Here is an 18,782-nt window from a genome sequence, read left to right as displayed (position 1 = left end):
CTTTTACACATCTCCTTGGTCTCACCAGTTTTTATTCCTCTCATTTCAAAATGTCCTCTTGCAAGTCTTCATAGAGTTGTTCTAGAGCTGGCTCCCTAGGGTGGGTCAAAGCTCTTCTTTACTGAATTCCCCCTTCTCTACTACTCTTTTGGATCATTTTCTACCTAAGTCCAAGAGGAGGAGTAAATATCATTCTCATTACATCTACTCCTGCTCCTGAGAAAAGATTTAAGAGTCAATATCCAATCAGCAACATCAATGTCTCAAAACAAGAATTCATGAGTATCTTGTAACTTTGAACATCAAGAGTTAGGACAACAGATGCTGAAATCCTCGCCACGCCCCACCTCCCCTCCCCTCCCCCCAGCCTGACATACTACCATACTTCAGCAATGACAACTTAAAAGATTCATTTTCTCTTAAAGCCTGAAAATCCAAGCAAAAAGTTATAATAGGAAAAAAATGTAAATGTTAAAATGGTATCCTAGAATCAATGCTGGAGGTTGAGACCTAATCAGTAGCTTTTCTGAGATGAGCCAGCCCAGCTCAAGGCAGTACAAATTTGGGGTCTTGCTAGAGAGAAGCAAGAGCTAGGAATAGGAAGCCAGAGGAAGATTTCTGGCAGCTAAAAAGAATAAATACTCAAATGGACATAATCAAGGTGGAAATTTCTGTCTATAGTGCAGGTACCTTTTATCTAGGACTCTAGTATTGCCTGCTTTGATCAAGGGGAAGCTTTCTGAATATGAATAGGTAAGAAGCAGGTTAAAGTGGATAATCAGAGATTGGGCTGGTGACCCAGGAGAGTTACCTATACTCCTTACACCTTTCTTGAGTTAGAAAGTCGCTAGAGGGAATGGTAAACTATTTCTTGTTTATTTGCTTTCTTCTCTCATTCTTAGAAAAGAGAAAAAAATAGAAAGTACTCAAGAATGCCCAACTTCCCTCTAAGGTGGACTCAATTCCTATCCTGAGCCTTCAGTGAGACAGACAGGTGCCAAATCCCTGGGTAATGACAGAGAGCACATTTTAGGCCTGAGAAGGCAACAAAATGGAACTGGCTATCATACTCATTACATTTTTCTATCAGGAATCTTTCCTGAGGCCAAGAGAACAAGTCTGACAGAAATAAGTACAGTGGAACAACACAGTATTCAAAACAATAGTGTTTATTACAAAACTAAATGGCCAGATTAGCCTCCGGAGCTTTCTTAGAAGCCCTTTTACAAAGCATGGTGTCAAACCTAAGGAGACACTCAGAGTTTGACTGAAAGGGAGCCATCTCTCTCTCATTCCCCTCAAATTTGAGGGAAATATATTTTTGTTGCTATTCTCTTTTAAAAATCAGGTACACTGTTCCGAATTCATGTAGAGAGACATTCACTTTCACCTCCAACTCAAGTAGCAAGGTTACACCAGCAGGTCTTCTCACAGGGATCCAGAGAATGATGAGGAAGATGAGTAGGGAGCATCACAATATCTGCTTTTGGAAAGCAGGGTTTGTGGCAGTGGTACGTTTCTTTCTCAGCAGCAATAAATCGGAGAGAAGGGACAAGCAAGCCACCTTCTCCATGGTCACTCACATACATTAGTCACAAGTAATTATATTTATGCCTTTCACACTCAAAACACTCCTGGGAACAAAACATTCTGTCTGAGAAATCGAGGAAGGAAACGGAACCTTGGAGCTCAAGCCTGGGCCTTGGAGTGAAGCCTCAAATATAGAATCCCTGTGTCTAAGGGGCACATAGGAACCCAGTTTGTTATCCTAATGGTGTGGATGTAAAATATATCTGGGCACTCTGGGCTTATCAATGCCCCTGCTGTTCTTTCTCAAATATTGAGAAACATATCTTGGGCCAGTGCCTTATTATACTCACTTAGAAAAAGTGAAAGGAGAGAGAGGTTCAGAAGAAGGGTGTTCTGCTTTCAAATCAGATGCAACTATCACTTCCAAATAGGCCTAAGTCCTATTAGCAGCTCAAAACTCAGTGAAATGCATGGAAAACCAGGAGCAGAAAAAAAGAAGCAAAGTATGCTGACTCAGACTACTTCTAGTCTGTTAATTTATTTTCAAGTCAGAAATGACTGCTCCATACCAAATCAGACCCTATCCCACAAGCTTTTCCAGACTACAGGGTTGTGTATAGTACAATCCCTTTAACTAAGGACAGTGAATGCCCTCTTATTGGGCCCCTTAGCAGGTAATGTCCCTTCCCGTGAACCAAGGGCTAGATGACTCCCCACATACTGCTCCCTATCTCCAAATAAGAGGCACAGTGGGTACCATTACTCGGCTCAAAAGAAATCAGACTTTCCTGAGGTGGTGGTATGCTGAGTTTCCCCATCTCCAATCTCCTTCCCTTCGACAAATGCAATTAACTAAGGAACCCAGGCTCAGGGCACGCATGCAGCTCTTCCTGCTGGGGGGAAGTATGGAGAGCCGAAGCCACTCAGAGGGAAAGGTTATCAGGCACCAGATCTAATTAGCCAACCTGCCTCGATTTTGGCATTGCTACATTTCCTCTATTAGCATTAATGACAATCAGTGTGAACCACCAAGAGGCCCCTGCATGGCCCACAACCTCGCCCCCCCTCCCTCCCCGAGGCAGTACAGCCAGTCCCTAGGACCTATTCCCTATCTCCATGGCAACCACCTCCCAATGATGTTCCAGAGAGCCCATGACCCCATCAGTCAGTGGAGTTGCCTGGGGAGAGGAGGGGAGGCGGCAATGGAGTGTGGCAGAGGCTCATGTTTAAACATGGAGGCACTAAACTGTGCCCAAGATTGAAGGGAGGCATATTGAGTGATGCATGGGAAGAGCAAAGCCCAACAGACAGAGGTACTGCAGACTGGTTTGGTCTGGCACTAGTCCAGGGGTTGTTTTGTTCCCTTTCACTGAGGAAAGATGGGGGGGGGGAGGCAGAGGAGGAGGGGATCATGATATCTGGCTTTGGATCATCAAGACAGGGACAAAGAAAACTGTTAACAGGTCTCTGGGGAGAAACTGCCTCCTGGATCGTGATGCAGAGAAGCATTCTTCGCTCTTTGGGGAAAGGAAGAGTTGGAAGAAATAATGACAGAAACAAGGCTTCCAGGTTGAGTGAAAGCTGTGTGAAAAACAGTGTGAAGATGCCAAGATAAGGAGGAAGCAGCAGGTGATGGGAACATGAACCCAGCACTCCACTTACTCCCCATACACTTGGCTGGAGTGCGCCCAAGGTGCTTCTCTGGTTCAAATTCCAAATGAAATTCCCCCTCACACTTCCCTTGTCTACTACAGTTAACAAGAAGGAGATTGACTAAGAGTTCTTCCTCTCAGCTGTGAGAAGACTCTGCCTTGTGCCCTTGCCTTCCATTTCCCAGACTTTCTGGGTGGGGCAAGGATGGGCAGGTGGAAGTGGCCTTCAGCCAAAAGGGCCCTGGGGTGGAGTGCAGCCAAGGATGGGATTCAGTATCTCTCACCAATCTGGTAATGCTTGACATTCTAAAAGGGCCAGAGCTCGGGGGCTCAAATGGCAGACCGCAAGTGCACAGGCCCCCTCATTCCCTGCACCCACTGAGCTCATGTCACAGTCCTAGGCAAGAAATCAAGAACTCAGCTGCCACAAAAAAGACTTGCCAAACGGCAGTCCGATTCCAGTCAGGATTGCCAGCAATGCAATGAGGATGAACGAGGATGTGATCTAGGTGCCCTTGTTTTCTGGTGATTCTTACCTGGTTTGTGGGAACAAGGATAACACAACTTAGACAGTTCCCATCTTTTCTGTCTGGGCTGTGCCCAAAGTTGGGGCAGAGGTGTTAAACCACAGAGCCTCTTTCCAGGTCAGCAACCTTTTGAAGAATTGCTTAGGTCCCAGTATTAGATCTTACCCACAATCATCTTATCCCTCAGCAGAAAGCACAACAAAATAAAAATCCAGTGTGAAAAGAAAATAAGAATAGGCAATTAGCCCTGAACTATTTTTGTTCCTAAGTGTTTACAACATTCAACTGTCCAGTTACCTAGGCTGTGATCCACAGGTGTAAGGACAAATGCATCACATATGTTCCCCTCATAATATATATAGGTACACACACACACACACACACACACACACACACGCGTGTAACAAGCACCCACCCCTCCTCTTGTTTTGCCCTCATTATTTGTTCCCTTGCATGTTCACATATAGCACAAATTCCAGGCAAATGGGGCTAATTAAGAGGAGTTAATACACTGCTTAAATATCCCCAACCAAAAACTGCTGATGGCACAAGCTACTAGAGTTGAAGATAGAGCCTCTGACTCATATGGGTGCAGACTGAAATTATCCCAAGGGCTCATCTCCTTAGCTAGGCTCCTCCTGGATGCGTAAGAGTCTTCTCAGGATCTCCTGAAGTAGCTGCTTCCACAGCTGCTTTCCCATAAGAACTAAAGAACTGGTTCCATTTGACCATTCCTGCAGGCAGTTCCTGGATCCTTCGGGGCTGGCGTTCTTTGGCTCTAAAACTCCCACGTTTCCAACCACTTTAATCCTGCCATTGGACTTTGAGGGTCCTGAGCCATGGGACCAACCATTCCATAAGAGAGAGGATGGAAGAGGTAGAAGCTAAGAAAGGAGATTCAGAAAAAGAGCATGAAAGTCAGAAAAACAAACCCAGTATTATAGATGTGACCCTTTTCAAGAAGAAGACCCTATCAAAATTTGCAGTCAGGTCCCTAATGTCTAGTGGTCTTTAAACTTTCTTATTCCACAATCACCTCTACTCCCTTGTGACTACCACATATTTCTACATGTATTATACAGGCCATAGTATTGCCTGGGTACAAGCTAAATTAATAAAGTAAGAGAATTATCACAAAGCCCAGGGAAGGGGTCAAGAGCAAGCTGAAGCAAAAGTCAAGAATTAAACATATCAAACTAGAACTTTTCTCAGAGAAAAACGACTCTCATTCCCTGGCACCAGGGTCCAATACTCACCTATAGGCAATTCCCAGGATCAGAAGAGAGATCCCAAATATATGCACCCAGTTAGCCAGAGGAAAAGATGACAGATAGTAAGCACAGAACCTGAGGACTGTGTCCCACAGGATCCCTAAAGAAGAGGGGGAAACCATTTACCATCAAGATTCAGCCCAAGTAAGACTCACCTTTTCTCCTACTAAAGCCAATACCCTACAGCTTAAGTCAGAGAAGCAAGAAATTCAATTCCCTTTTCCCTCCCCCACTCTATCCCTCGCACCTCCCAATGCCCTCTCCTTTCCCCCTCCCTGTGATCATCCCACCCCCCTCAAGCATCACTTTTCTACCGCTATGCCTTCCCTGGCATCTCCTGGATCAGTCCAGGAGAAGTCCTCTCTGCCCTGCGAGTCTCGGAAATACATGCCTGTCAACATGCTGGAGAAAAGCATGGCTGGAAAGTAGTGATGATAGTAAAGCACCCGGCCCATCATGAAGAAAGGGAAATAATGGAGCAGCCAACCCAGCAGGACCTGACCTCCTCCACGCAGCAGGACCTGGCAGAGACCTTGGGACACAAGTATCACGCCTCAGATAGGAAGTTCTGTTCCTACTTTTTGCCTTGGGGGATCAGGCCAATTCATATTAAAAAGGAATGAGTGAGCAGGGAGTTCAGCAGAAACCACAGGTCTTCAGAGCTGGTAGAGAACTTAGAGGTCGCTGCCCTTGGACATGTGGGGCTTGTTTTTGTCTGTCTTTTGCTTTCATCACAGTAAGCTGTTGTCTCAAACAAGAGGTGGTTTTCCTAAAGTCATTCACCTCTAATTCCCATGCAGATTTCTAACATGGAAACAGCCATATCTTTCCCTAAAGGATCCACAGTTCTGAAAAGCCGGAGGCTAGGAACACTCTCATTCCCCTCCCCTTCTCTAGTTCCCTGAATGATGATTCTTTGTGGCCACAAAGAAACACGCCTTGAGATAGCATCTCTCCCTGGAATGGGAAGACAAAGTGCAACTGGGAAGAGGGGAAACCTACAGAGGTGAAAGGAAGCCTATGCCTAGATGCTTGTCCTTGCTTTATTCCACAAGCTGAATGTCTACAATGACAGGTGGCAGCACAACAATTGGAAAATACAAGCTGCCATAGCAACTCCTTTCCATCCCACCAGAGGGATGGAGCCAAGGGCATATGGAGACTGTGGAGAAGGCAGAAGATGTACCTGCCAGGGAAATCCTGGTTTTAGTAAATAGGCACTTAACCTTCTGCCAAGTTACTGTAGGAAATGCTTGGAGAGCCTGACCTTTCACTTCTGCAGTGAGCTGAAGTCCCCTCTGCATAGACACAGTAGTGATGCTTCCCAGGAGAAGGTAAAGGCCAATGCTTACCAGATTCAACCACCAGATGACCTGTGTAGAAATAGGAAAAGGACAGGATGAAAGAAAGGCAAGGGCCAGAAGCACATATGAAAGAGCAAAACCCACAGGAAAGCACTTACTGGATTTCCAAGCAAATAGACCCGAAAGTCAGTCTCGTTGACTCCTGAGAAGCGCAGGCCCTGTGGTGGTAAAAAGCAAAGTGTTTATTCATGACTTGAGCGGAAAGGAGTTCTCAGAGTTTTCCACGCATCATCTCAATTGTCCTCCAAACCCTGCAGAAAACTTTGTTTTGTAATTTACAGACAGGGGATCCTAAGACACAGAGTGTCCAAATTCCACGTTCACTTCTCCAAGTATGCCAAATCAGCAGAGGGGAAGAGAAGCCAATTCTCTTGTACTTGGCCCTACCCCAGGCCCCACCTATTAGCGTTCCCACCTGGATTTGAATGGTTTCCTCTTTGGCTCTAAAGTTCACATGGCTTCATCTCTTTACCTGATAGTTGACGGGCCAATGCCAAGGCTTGGAAGTGACTTCATTCTCCTTGGGTTTGAGACCACTATTCCCCTGCAAGAAGGCAGCAACAAAAAAAGGGTAAGGGCAGAGACAGGGGAGGCTGATGAGGCGATGGCCGCTCAAGATCTCATGAATAGTGTAGGCTATGGATCAGTGCTGAGAGCCTGATCTCATCTGTCTCTGCAGAAAAGGATGAGCCTCTCTGGCCCTGGGAGAGCCTGGTGACGATTTTCTATTTATTACTTCCAAATAGGCTGCCCGTTAATTACTTTCCATTCAGATTCTGCGTACCCTAAGAAAACAGGAACCAAGAAAAGCAGAGGGCATATCTCTCATGGGTTTGTGCACATTCATCTTTGCTGTGGGAATTCTAGGCTAAGAGCATTAAGACGAGGGAGTCAATGGTGTAAAGGAGAAATCACTTCTGAGTTTTCCTAGGAAGCCAGCATCAATCAATTTCAAACACAGAACAGGGTGATATTTACTTAGTTCTTGGCATCCCTATACTCTGAAGAGGTTGTATAGTCTGGAAGACCCAAAGTCTTTCAATTCAGAGGCCAAGAGTATTTACTAGCCACATCTCTGTAAGGAGAAATTGGACTTTTACTAGGATGTACCACGGGCATCTATAGCAAGCAGCCAGGATGGCCTTTCGCTTAGCTAAATTCATCAACAGTAAGTTCACCTTGAATTTCCAAGATAAACTGAGGCATTTTTGCTTAAGCTGTTCCTGAGACTTTTCCTCCAGTAGGAGGGCAAGTAACCAAGATTTACATACAGTAACTTGTCACCAAGGTTCTAGAAAAGTACAATACTATTGCCCAACAAGAAGTAGAATGAAATGAGATCAGCTACGTCACTCAGTCTAAGTTGGGGCTCCAACTCACCCCCAAGTACCTGGTTTAGATCAGTCTAAACCAAGGAGAATATGATGGGTTTGTCCCAGGACCCATTTTTTTTATTATCCCCAAGAGCCTAGGGAGGTTAGGTTGTTATTCCTGGGTCCAGAATGGTTGCCAAGTTATGAAATTTAACAACAATCCCCAGCCCCTCAGATTTGCTGTTAAGTGCCCAAACAAGAACGATCCAGTATGGGCCCCCTGGAGCCACTGATGGCAGAAGCTGATACCTTCACATCAATCTAGTCCAGGCTCAAACTTGTAGATTTCTGTCAGAGCTGGATCAGTCCCAGATATTCAGCAAGCTTAATGGCTTTTCAGGTATATATACTTCATTCTACCTCCTGTTAGAAACCCAGATTACTTTAATTCATTTCATCCATGTGACAAGAAGAGAAAATCTCTATACCGATTACAGCTATATATATTTGTAAGTGGCTTCTTCATGCTTAAACCCCAATATGAACTAGCCCTATGCTGGATCTCATGAGCTAAGCCTGGCCCCACTAGCTTAGTGGCAGAACTTCTACTCAACTTTACTACTGTGGTAAGAGAACCTTTTCTACGGTTCCTGTTGCATAGATCATCATCCCCTTTGGAATCTTTCCACATCCTTCACTCTACATCATTGCAAATTTCAGCTGGGGAAAAAAAATCTCTTTTATTCCTTGTCTCTACCTCTTGCACACTGACAGAAGGAAAAAGAAATTAGCTTTGTAGACTTAATCTTAAAATTCTTCAAAGACATGAAATGATGCACTGAATGAAACACACCTCGAGCCAGGCTGGGTTACAGAGTTCTGTCACAAGGACAGCTACAAGCAGGAATTCTAACTAGAAGTGACCCAGGGATCTCACAAAGTCATCTTGGCCACCACCCAACACAGATCAGTGACAGCATTAGGCTGTTTTTAAAACCTGAGCCAATTCAATCTACAATGTTTATTGAGATGGAGAATTGATTGCAAAGTCTTTTCCAGGAAAATCCATCAGGCAAATAGTTCTCCAAGAAAGACAACTTTCCCCACCCACTCCCCAAATCAATGAGTTTAGTAGCAATCCCATATCTATGATGAGAAGCTAGAAAGGGTCCTACAAATAATAATAATAATACCGCCTCACACACTTATACAGCACAAGTTACAAGGTACTTTCCACAAACATTAATTTGCTTTATCTGAACAATCCTCTGATGTAGGTAGAGGAGATGTCATTAGCCCCATTTTGTAGATGAGAATAGAGGTTCAGAGAGCTTAAGTGGTCACACAGGAAGTGGCAGAAGCAAGAATCAAACTCAAGGCTTCTGAACAAGTCCAGTGCTCTTTCTGTAGCATCACATTGCTTCCAAGGCTCAATGAAGGATTCTTCTAAAATTCTCCTTAAAGGGGAAGCAGGTTTCTCTACCACCCTCCCTGATGAGAAGCCTAAGTTTATTTACTCCCCAGACTCTTGGACAGGCCACACAGGATGCCAGCTAGGTGAGAAGCGGGTCCCCTTACCCGGATCATAACCATGTGGGATTCCAGTAAGATCTCCGCAAAACTGGGCTTCAGGACGTCCAAGCTGATGTTTGGCACTGAACAAAGAGAGCACAGGGCAGACAAAAAACATCTTAAGCTCGTTTCCCTTTGCACATTCAGACTGTTCATTGCAAACACATTTCTATCAAGAAGGTCTGGCTATAGTCTTCCCGAGGTATTACTTGGGGCTAAGGTTAATGGCAGAAAGCAGAGATGAGGATTCTAAAGGCCTAAGAACTAAAGAACACTATCAAACGTCTAGTCTCATTCCCTGAACGTTTCTTTTTTTTTTTTTGCTTTTTTTTTGGTGAGGCTAGTAAGGTCCTTGAACATTTCTCAACCTGAAATTAGGCAAAAGATTTTATTTTCCTTCATTAATTCATTCATCATTTAATAAACACTTACTTTACACAAAGCACTGTATTAGGCTCTGTGGGAAATGCAAAGAAAATGGATGCCATTCCCTGGGATGAGGTCCCTGTCCTCATAAAGTTTACCATCTAGTTGAACAGATAAACAAACGGAAAGAACAGAAAAAAAAAAAACCTAAATGTTGTTTAATTTCAGTGACCAGGCTTGGTCCCAAAGAAAAGTCAACATGGCACAGTGGCTAGGGTGCCAGATTCGGAGTCAGGAAGACCTGGGTTCAAGTGTTGCCTCAGTCACTCACCGGCTAAGTGACCCTGGGCAAATGACTCAGCCCCTCTGGGCACGTTTCCTCATTTGTAAAATGAGTGAGACGGACTCAGTGACCTCTAAGATTCCTTCAAGATTAAAACCAAGGATCCTACGATAAGATTTACAAGGGAATGCACCTCTCTCCCTTCTTTGCGGAAGTTGGGGGCTATGGGTACAGAACACTGCATACACTGTCAGACTTAGCTGATGTGTGGGTAGATTTGCTGAACTGCATTTTCCCCCTCTTTATTATTACTTGCTGCAAGGGATAGCTTGCTGGGTAAAAGAAAGGAAGAGAATGCATTCAGAAATGAAAGCAATGTAGTAACCAAAATTAGACTTTTAAAAAAGACAAACAAGAATACAAGTGGAAAATCAAGAGAAGGGTACGTATGAGCAAATGTATGATATTAAAATATTTATGCCGATGGAATAAAGAGAATTTTTTAATGTCATAATGGAGATGGAAACCAAACTGATGGAAATCAAACTAAGAAGGTGTAAGGGGGGGGGAAGGGGGTCTTCGGTATGTTCTGTGTCTAAAAAGTTGAACTGGGAAAGGAAAAAGAGCAATAGGATAGTACTTGGCATGAAAAGTAGGGCCCGGACAAAGTCTGTGGTTGCTTTTCTTTTCTTTTTTTTCCAGGAAAGGGGATAAAAGCATGTCACAGTCAGCCCATGGAGGGTTCTCACTCACATTTGGGATTGATATGGTCCTCCACATTCCAGACAGAATTAGGGGTCTCCTTCAGGTATGGAGTGCAGGTCACTTCCAGCTGTTCCCAGCCCCTGTGAGAGGTGGTCATAAATGTTTCCTAGAACACTGAGACCCCCCCCCCCAATTGAAAGCCCTTCTGCAGCTATCTACTGTCCTGTATAATCCCCTTCTTTAATCTGGAGATAATCCTCCTAATCTCACAAAATTATATCCTACAACTACCCTGCAAATGCCACATTACTATTTCAGAGACAGAATAAAATATGTAGAGGATATGATGCCAAGTCAAAAGATCTGAGACCTTTAAGGTCTGCCAGGCCACACTACTCATTGAGACAGCAACATCTGGTCAATGAGCTTTGCACTCCTTACCTATCTGATACCAGCTTTTCACTTCCATCCATCATTGAAGAAAACAACAGAGCTGAGCATTGGACTGGACACAAACAAGTAAAAGTGCTTCCCACAAAACGGGGTAAAGAAATAAAAGAAGAAGGATTAGATAAGTAAACTCAAGACCCCAATGACTCACCATTTAGGCAGTGTCTTCCCTGAGGAACCCAGGACACAGCCCGTGGCCAGATGGATGAGTCGGATATGACTCCTCAGGACTTTGATCCGATTCTCAGATTTCCTATTCATCACCTCAATCCGCCAGAAATCATTTGAATCCCCTGTCCCATTCTGTCATATGAAGCAAGAAAAAACACACATGAAACTAAAGGACTCGAAAGAAATGAACAACAGAAAGGGATGATGAAAATAGATACCTCTCGATCATTACTATGCTATTAAGACAAAAGGTGAAGTAGACTGGCATTAGTCCTTCCCAAGTTGGGGCAGGAGGGGGAAGGAGTGTAGTTTCATCCACTGAATGACTGATGAAGCCCAGCACACAGTATTACAACCAAGCAAGATCACTTAGTCCCTTGAACCTAGGAATCTAATTTCCTCACTTCACAGAGCTATGGTCTAGACTCTAGACACATGAGGTTGCCCTCAAGCCACCAACCTCGATGCTATACCCTGAGCCAGCAGGAACTGATTTGGGCCATTTAAACCCATTACCTTAGCCATCTGGCTGCTCAATGCTCTGAGCCAGGAAGGGTACAGAAAAAAAAAAAAAAGGGCCTGGCCTGTATATTGCTACTTAGGAATTAAGATTTCTGTCTAGTTCTGCTCAAGGGAAGTCCAAAAGATTAAGTTAAGGATATGCAATTCTTATTCATTAGCAACTTCAAACACTTTAAGATTTAGTGGTTTGTTTCGTTGGTAATAGAAAATAAGGATTCAGAAAGACACTTGGTCAAGCATAAGGAACCCAGTACCCTTCTGATATCTCTGAAACCTTGGCAATAACTATTCATCACATTTACCTTCAAGTTACTGAAGGTAATCCCAGAAGACTTAGATGGCCCTTCACTTTAAAGGCGATCATAAAAATCAGTCAGTGTGTACTGGGAGATACCAAAAGGATTATCAACACACGCACTTACATTCAGCTACACAGGTACTTGTGGATAGGACATATGAAGGTGTTCCTTCCCCTTGGGCCCTTGGCTTCTGGGTCAAATTTGATTCATAATGGTCTATGGACTCCAATTAGTATCTTTTGACATTTATTAAACATCAGGACTAAATGGAACATATAAATATTATGATAGTGTTGGGATGGGGACAGATAGGTTTTTTATAAACTGCCTTTCCCACAGTAAGCAAAGCCAAAAAATCTTCCAAATGTTAAATGAGTCTTAACTCAGCCCCGAAAGCCTTAGGGACATTCTGAGATTCTGAGGATGACATGTTCTGCCAACATGGCAACAAGCCAGTCCCCACTACTTTTTACAACCTGTGCATCACTTTGGCTGTTTACTTACTACGCCATAGCCAGTGACCTGATAGTGCTTCCGGGTCATTGGGGCCTCGTGCTGATGACTGTGTAGGTTTCGAGAAGTCCTAGAATTCAAAGAAAAGGAGTGTTTGCATCATCTAAAAGGTGACAGGCAACAAATATGATGTAGTAAGAAAATACCAGAATGGAAGCCAAAATCCTATGGCTCTGACCCTGACCTCGTCAAACTAAGGGCACAACCTTAAGCTTCACCCTCTGGGTCACAGATTCCTCAAATCTAAAGAGAAAGGTCCGGATTAGATGACCTCTAATATCCCCTACCTCTAACATTCTGTGACTCTAGGACAGAGAAATGCAATTTCTCACCTACAGGGACCCCATTGTACCAAGTGGGTCTGAAGAAATAGCAACTCAGAAAGGGCCATCGGGAAAGGGTATTACTCAAATACCATCCAGAGAACAAGAAAAGAGCCCAAACTCTTTTTGGCAGCTTGGGACAGAAGGTAACAAGTACTAAAGAAACTGTATAGTATGGTGGAAAGAGTCATGGGCTTGGAGCCAGGAGAGACATCGGTTCAGATCCAGCCTCCGGCAATTAGCCATGTAGCCAACAACAAGTCATTTCACCTCTCTGAGATTCTGTTTCCTCATCTGTAAAATGGGGAAAACAACACCTGTCTGCAGGTACCACCTAGGGTTGTTGTGAGACTCAAGCTGAGAGAATGGATGTAACTCTGCAGACCTCAAAGTACTCTATGTCCATTACTATTCTTATTTCTATGGGGAACCTGTGGGAGGACATGGGCAGGCATAGATGGATAGCTGAGATCCCCAACACTGGGGGGACAAGTTATTTTGCACACTCCTTTTGAGTATGTTCACAGAAAGAGTATGGAGCCATGTTAGAAGTGCTATTGGCTCCATGAATGGGGTACATTATTAAATGGTTCTCTAAGATAAGTTACCTTAGCTGACCACAAGATGAAACTCTTCCATTGCCTCAAAAAGTAAAACCTTATTCCAAATACATACACTGACACAAGTATGAATCCGTTTCCCATTAGAGCCCTTCCCCTCACCCCCAACCCCTGCTCCATCACAGGATTAGCCTGGGCCTGTTTCCAAAGAAACACATATGAGACAGAAAATGGTGGTAGCTTTAGCTGATCCTAAAAAATATATTAACTGTATGCTCTAAACAAGGCAGCTCCCTGTTCTCTTACCCCTACCCCAAATCCAATCTAGTTTAAAAAAGGCCTGAGTACCTATCCCGTGAGGTCTTCTCATCTCCTACTTCACCCATTTACCAGGTATTTACACAAATGTGTCTTCTGTTTAAGTCTAGCCAGCCAAGAAAACAATCACACCCACCTCCCTGCTCCTCGTGCACCCTTTTAATCCTGAGCATCCTTACTCTTTGTGTTCCAGTCGAATGATGTCTCCGTGTCTCACAAACTCTACTGGGAAAGAAGGGTCTAGAGGATCTGCCAAGTAGAAACAGACATTGCCTCGCACCGTGAATTAGTTATAAAGACGAACATCATCCCTTTTAAAAATCAGCTCCATGCACATAACTAAGAGTTCAGCTCTTCTGCCCAAAGTCAAATATCAGACCCTGAAAACGTTACCAGCGGCCATTTGATCTCTGGCATCCCATCTCCTAGGAGCGAGCCCAGAAAGATGAGAACGAAAGCCAACTTTTGTTATAACTTTGAGACCAGGGCCAGTTAGGACCTAGAGAGGTGACAACATAGAAAAGGAATTTAAAGTGGTCACAGCAATGCAGAATGGGCCTTTAAAAGTTTCTTTACCAAGAAATGACGACCTAGGAATATTCTGGAAATACTAATGCTTTGGAAATAGACCAAGGTCAGACTAAGAAATAAATCTATTGACTAAAAATAGTCATATAACACACGCACACACACACACACACACCAAACCTCCAGAGAATTAGTGAGAAAATCCAATCCCAGAGATATTCATACCTATATGATCTTTCTACAAATCAGAGGAATCATTATAAGTAAAATATCACATGGTTAAATAGTTTATTTTGAGAGAGAAAGTTCAATTTTATCAATTTATGCCAGCAAGGCAGGAAGAACACAAAGACATCCTAGGATATAATGCTACATCTGAGTAGGCCCATAGCACTCCTACTTTCTAGCTGAAATGCCAGAGTTTGAACCTGGCATGGACCACTGATATCACCCAATTAATCATGTCAAAGTAAATTTTGAGGGGCTCAGTTTGTATTTTCCCTTTACCTCATCCTACAAACAAAACTTTGAGATTTGCCCATCTTAAATGTCATTCATATTATCCCATTAATTCAAAATACATTAACAGCGAAATCAACTGAACTCAGTCATGCAACTTTCTTCTTGGGAAAGAAACTGACAAAGTTCCTGTGCAATAGATTCATAATTTGTTATCGTGCAGCAGAGAATCAGGCCGAATAATTTTACAAGTCACATTTTTACAAAAAATTGGGCGAGAAGCCATGATGAAAAGGGGCAGGGAAAGAAACAAACAAGTGGATTAAAATGAACAGTGTGCAGCGTTGCCTACAAAGAACTGATTAGTTTATCCAGTAGTAGGCTGAGCCAGGTCACCTTAATCTGAAAAATCAAAGCAGACAGTAGAGCAAGACAACCAGCAGAAATATAGGGAAGGTGAACAGGAGGTCCCCTTTGTCCTCTCCACCACTACAGCAGAACGCACAGCCTATAGGTAGCAATCTGTCTGCCCAAAGATAAGAAGATTTGGATTCAAGGTTTGTTAGAAGCACCTGAGCCCCGTATAATTCAGCCTCTGAGTAGGAGCCCATCAGCTTGACTCACACCAGGGGACAACAGCACAAAGAGGGAAGCCAGAATGAGGCCCTAAGTTACAGGCCCAGCCAAATGCTACCATGATACACAGTTGTCAGGCCCTCAGAATTGTAACTGAAAGGGATATTCCAATTGACAATGATGGCCATCTTGCTATGACACTTTGGGGTGCACTGCATGCTGGGATGTGCAAGTTTTAGTGGACTCCACAGAAGAAATGAAGGCAGCTGCTATCTGCTCCACACTGGTGCCACCCTCAGGTTTGTGGCTAAGTATACAGTACCAAAACTGGAGAACAAAGGCAAGGCATGGACTTAAAACACATTCTTACATGTTAAACATATCCTAACACGTTTAATCTATGCCTTGCCCTTGTTCTCCAATTTTATTTTTAAAAAATATTTATGCAGATTCAAACCATGCCTGTTCTGAATCTCTCCACATTGATATGCCCACCCTTTTAGGGACCAGAGGGAAGTTAAGTTAGGGACTCATTACCTAATGACTCAGACAAGTATCAGTCCCCCTGCCACTTCCCTCACTTTCTGCTTACCTGTGTTGGCATCGTGTTTCTTCACAATCCACAAGTTGTTATAGTCCTTGTGCTGATAGGCAGTTACCTAGGAGGGAAAAAAAGCCCATGCCATCCCTGTTGAATCACCTCATCCAGCCACATGCCAGTACATTAAGAGTTTCTAAAATCATATCACATCCTCAGCCTCCAGCCCTGAAGTTGTCCCATCTCAAGAAAAGAAGCAGTACACACGAATAAGATGCCCCTTCACTTTTTCTGGCTTTGTAAGCCTTTTCTCTTGGGTTGTTTTGTCTCTTCATATTCCTGCATCTCTGCACTTGTCTTATTTGGATTTTAAACTTCTTGGGGGAGAAATCGTGATTACTTATAAGTAATACCATACCCAACATATTTGCCAAACCGGGCCACTAATACCCACACTTCTGATGTTTCACCTGGGCTCAAAGGACAACACCAAAAAGAATCTAAAATCTTCTCTAGGGATATATAAAGTCCAGGACAACAAACTGAATTCCTTAGAGGTACACAGGTGGTTTCTTCATCATTGTTACTGACTGAAAAAGTCTTAGAAGAGAGAAATGGGTATAAGTGATAGCTAGTTAAGATGACGGCATTAGAGAATGGGATTTGGACTTCTGGAAGAGGACTTAACATATAGGAATAATGCCTTGGTCAGCGATGCAGCACATCATATAAGAACTAGAAAAAAATCTATTTGCCTAATCTATGTTAATTCCAGAAGACCGATGATGATATGCATTTTCCTCCTTCCAGTAGGGAGGTAGCAGCAAAGCCTGCACACTCTGTCCAACTGGGTCACTGTCACTCTTAGTTTTTCTGCCATGTTCTTCTGTTATAAGGGAGAGTTCTCTGCTGGATGAGACAAAAGTGACTAGTGTAAAATCAATAAAATGTCAAGTATGTGTGCGTGCCCATGTGAAAATATTAAAAGGACAACATGAGGCAGTGAAAGCAGCAGAACCAGAACAGTGATTATTACTACGTATTTTTTTTAAAGATAGTGGAACTTCAGAAGACTGGGAAGATAACAGAGCAGAATCATTTTGGTTTGTTGTATTTTAATTTTTCTTAGCTTTATTCTGGTTAACGATGAATGTTTATGCAGCATGTTATTCCCTGTTTTATATATTAATTTGATTGTTGGGGACTTGTGGATTTAAGTAAGACAGCTTTAAAGTGAAAATGGAATGGGGGGGAGGGGGAACAGGAAAAAAAACTAGCCACAGATCTCCACTAAACCAACTACAAAGAATAGTGGAAATAAAAATATCATTGCAGATAGTTCACACGACATAGTATTAAGAAAGAGAAGCAATGATGTTCACGGTCTAAGATGTCTACACACAAGGGCACAGAATATGAGCAGCAAACAACATTAATGCAAAGAAGCAAATGTGATTTATATGACTCAAATACAGAAATAAAAGAACACAGCCTACTCAAAAGGAACAGATAGAAAGGAAAGTGGAGGACTACTGAATAGCCACAAGAACACTCCTATAGGAAATCAGTGAATAATTGTTGGGAAGCATGGTAAAGATCACAGAATAACAAAATTGAAACAGCAGCAATATTGTGACAGAAGTATACTACAGAACTATCCAGCCAGGATAATGGAGGAAATGGATAGTGAGTTCCAGAAACAAATCAGCAAAGAGGCATGACATACTAGTAATGGGAGACTTTACTTATCCAGCCATGTGCTAGAGGAAAGGGAGAAGGGGTCTTTATCTACTAAATTTAGAGCAGGTAATAATTTCCTGACACGCCTTAACAAAAATATAATTTTTTTTGAGACAATTGGGGTTAAGTGACTTGCCCAGGATGACACAGCTAGTAAGTGCTTTAGGCCAGATTTGAACTCAGGTCTTCCTGACTCCATAGCCAGTGCTCTATCCACTACTCCACCTAGCTACCCCAAGAATATAATTTTTTAAATGGTAGACAAAACAATTAAAAAAAAGTGATTCTAGCTGATACAGAAGAATTTTTTTTTTTGCTTTTTGGTGAGGCAATCAGGGTTAAGTGACTTGCCTAGGGTCACACAGCTAGTAAGTGTCAAGTATCTGAGGTCACATTTGAACTCAGGTCCTCCTGACTCCAAGGCCTGAGCTCTATCTACTGCACCACCTAGCTTCTCCTTTTATTTTTTTTTTCTAAGAAGAAATTCTTACCAAAGAGGACCTGACCAAAACTTTGAGATGCAATGACCATACAATCTTAGTGTTTGCAAGCAATAAGAATGAGACCACCAGGCATAGACTGACAAACCAACCTACATTTCAGGAGAATGAATTTTAGGGAAAGGATAGGTAGAATCAGATGGCATAAAATTCTACAGGGAAAATTGCCTTGAAAAGAATTAGGTTGAGAGGAGGAGGGGCTGAGCCAAGATGGCCAAGTAGACCCAGCTAACTTTCCCTAACTAACTCAACTTTTCCCTCCAAACAACTTAAAAATAACATGTCAAATTGAAGTCTGGAGCAACATAGCCAACAAAAAGTTGAGGTAAAGAAAAACCTGGAAAGACTTGTATGGACTGATGCTGAGTGAAGTGAACAGAACCAGGGGAACATTGTACACAGTAACAGCCAAGCTGTGAGATGACTAACGTTGACAGACTTAGCCCTTCTCAGCAATGCGAGGATCTAAGACATCTCCAAAGGTCTCATGATGAAAAATGCTATCTACAGCCAAAGAAAGAACTATGGAGTTTGAATGCAGATCAAAGAATACTATTTGCTCTTTTTTTTCTTCTGTTTTGTTTTGTTTCGTCTTTCTTGTGGTTCCTCCTATTGGTTCTAATTCTTCCTTACAACATCACTAATGTGAAAATATGTTTAATAGGAATGTATATGCATAGCCTATATCAGATTGTGCACCGT

The 18,782-nt window shown here is 42.9% G+C and overlaps 1 protein-coding gene across 1 annotated transcript in view; it reads right to left on the bottom strand.

Moving 5' to 3' along the window:
* Window positions 1-1,153: 1,153 nt before the first annotated feature.
* Window positions 1,154-18,782, bottom strand: part of POMT2 (protein O-mannosyltransferase 2) — a 39,779-nt gene continuing 22,150 nt past the window's right edge. Inside the window, 12 exon segments of the mRNA XM_020986185.2 lie at window positions 1,154-4,593; window positions 4,966-5,080; window positions 5,372-5,512; window positions 6,248-6,353; window positions 6,443-6,502; window positions 6,817-6,888; window positions 9,236-9,312; window positions 10,632-10,723; window positions 11,185-11,336; window positions 12,530-12,608; window positions 13,919-13,988; window positions 15,895-15,961. Coding sequence (XP_020841844.1) covers window positions 4,488-4,593; window positions 4,966-5,080; window positions 5,372-5,512; window positions 6,248-6,353; window positions 6,443-6,502; window positions 6,817-6,888; window positions 9,236-9,312; window positions 10,632-10,723; window positions 11,185-11,336; window positions 12,530-12,608; window positions 13,919-13,988; window positions 15,895-15,961 — 1,137 coding nt within the window. The 3' untranslated portion in view covers window positions 1,154-4,487.

Source organism: Phascolarctos cinereus, unplaced genomic scaffold (assembly GCF_003287225.1).
Source record: "Phascolarctos cinereus isolate Bilbo 61053 unplaced genomic scaffold, phaCin_HiC Scaffold_3;HRSCAF=262, whole genome shotgun sequence".
Taxonomy (NCBI): domain Eukaryota; kingdom Metazoa; phylum Chordata; class Mammalia; order Diprotodontia; family Phascolarctidae; genus Phascolarctos; species Phascolarctos cinereus.
Note: the sequence above shows the minus strand (reverse complement) of the source record. Positions and strands in the feature narration are given on the sequence as shown.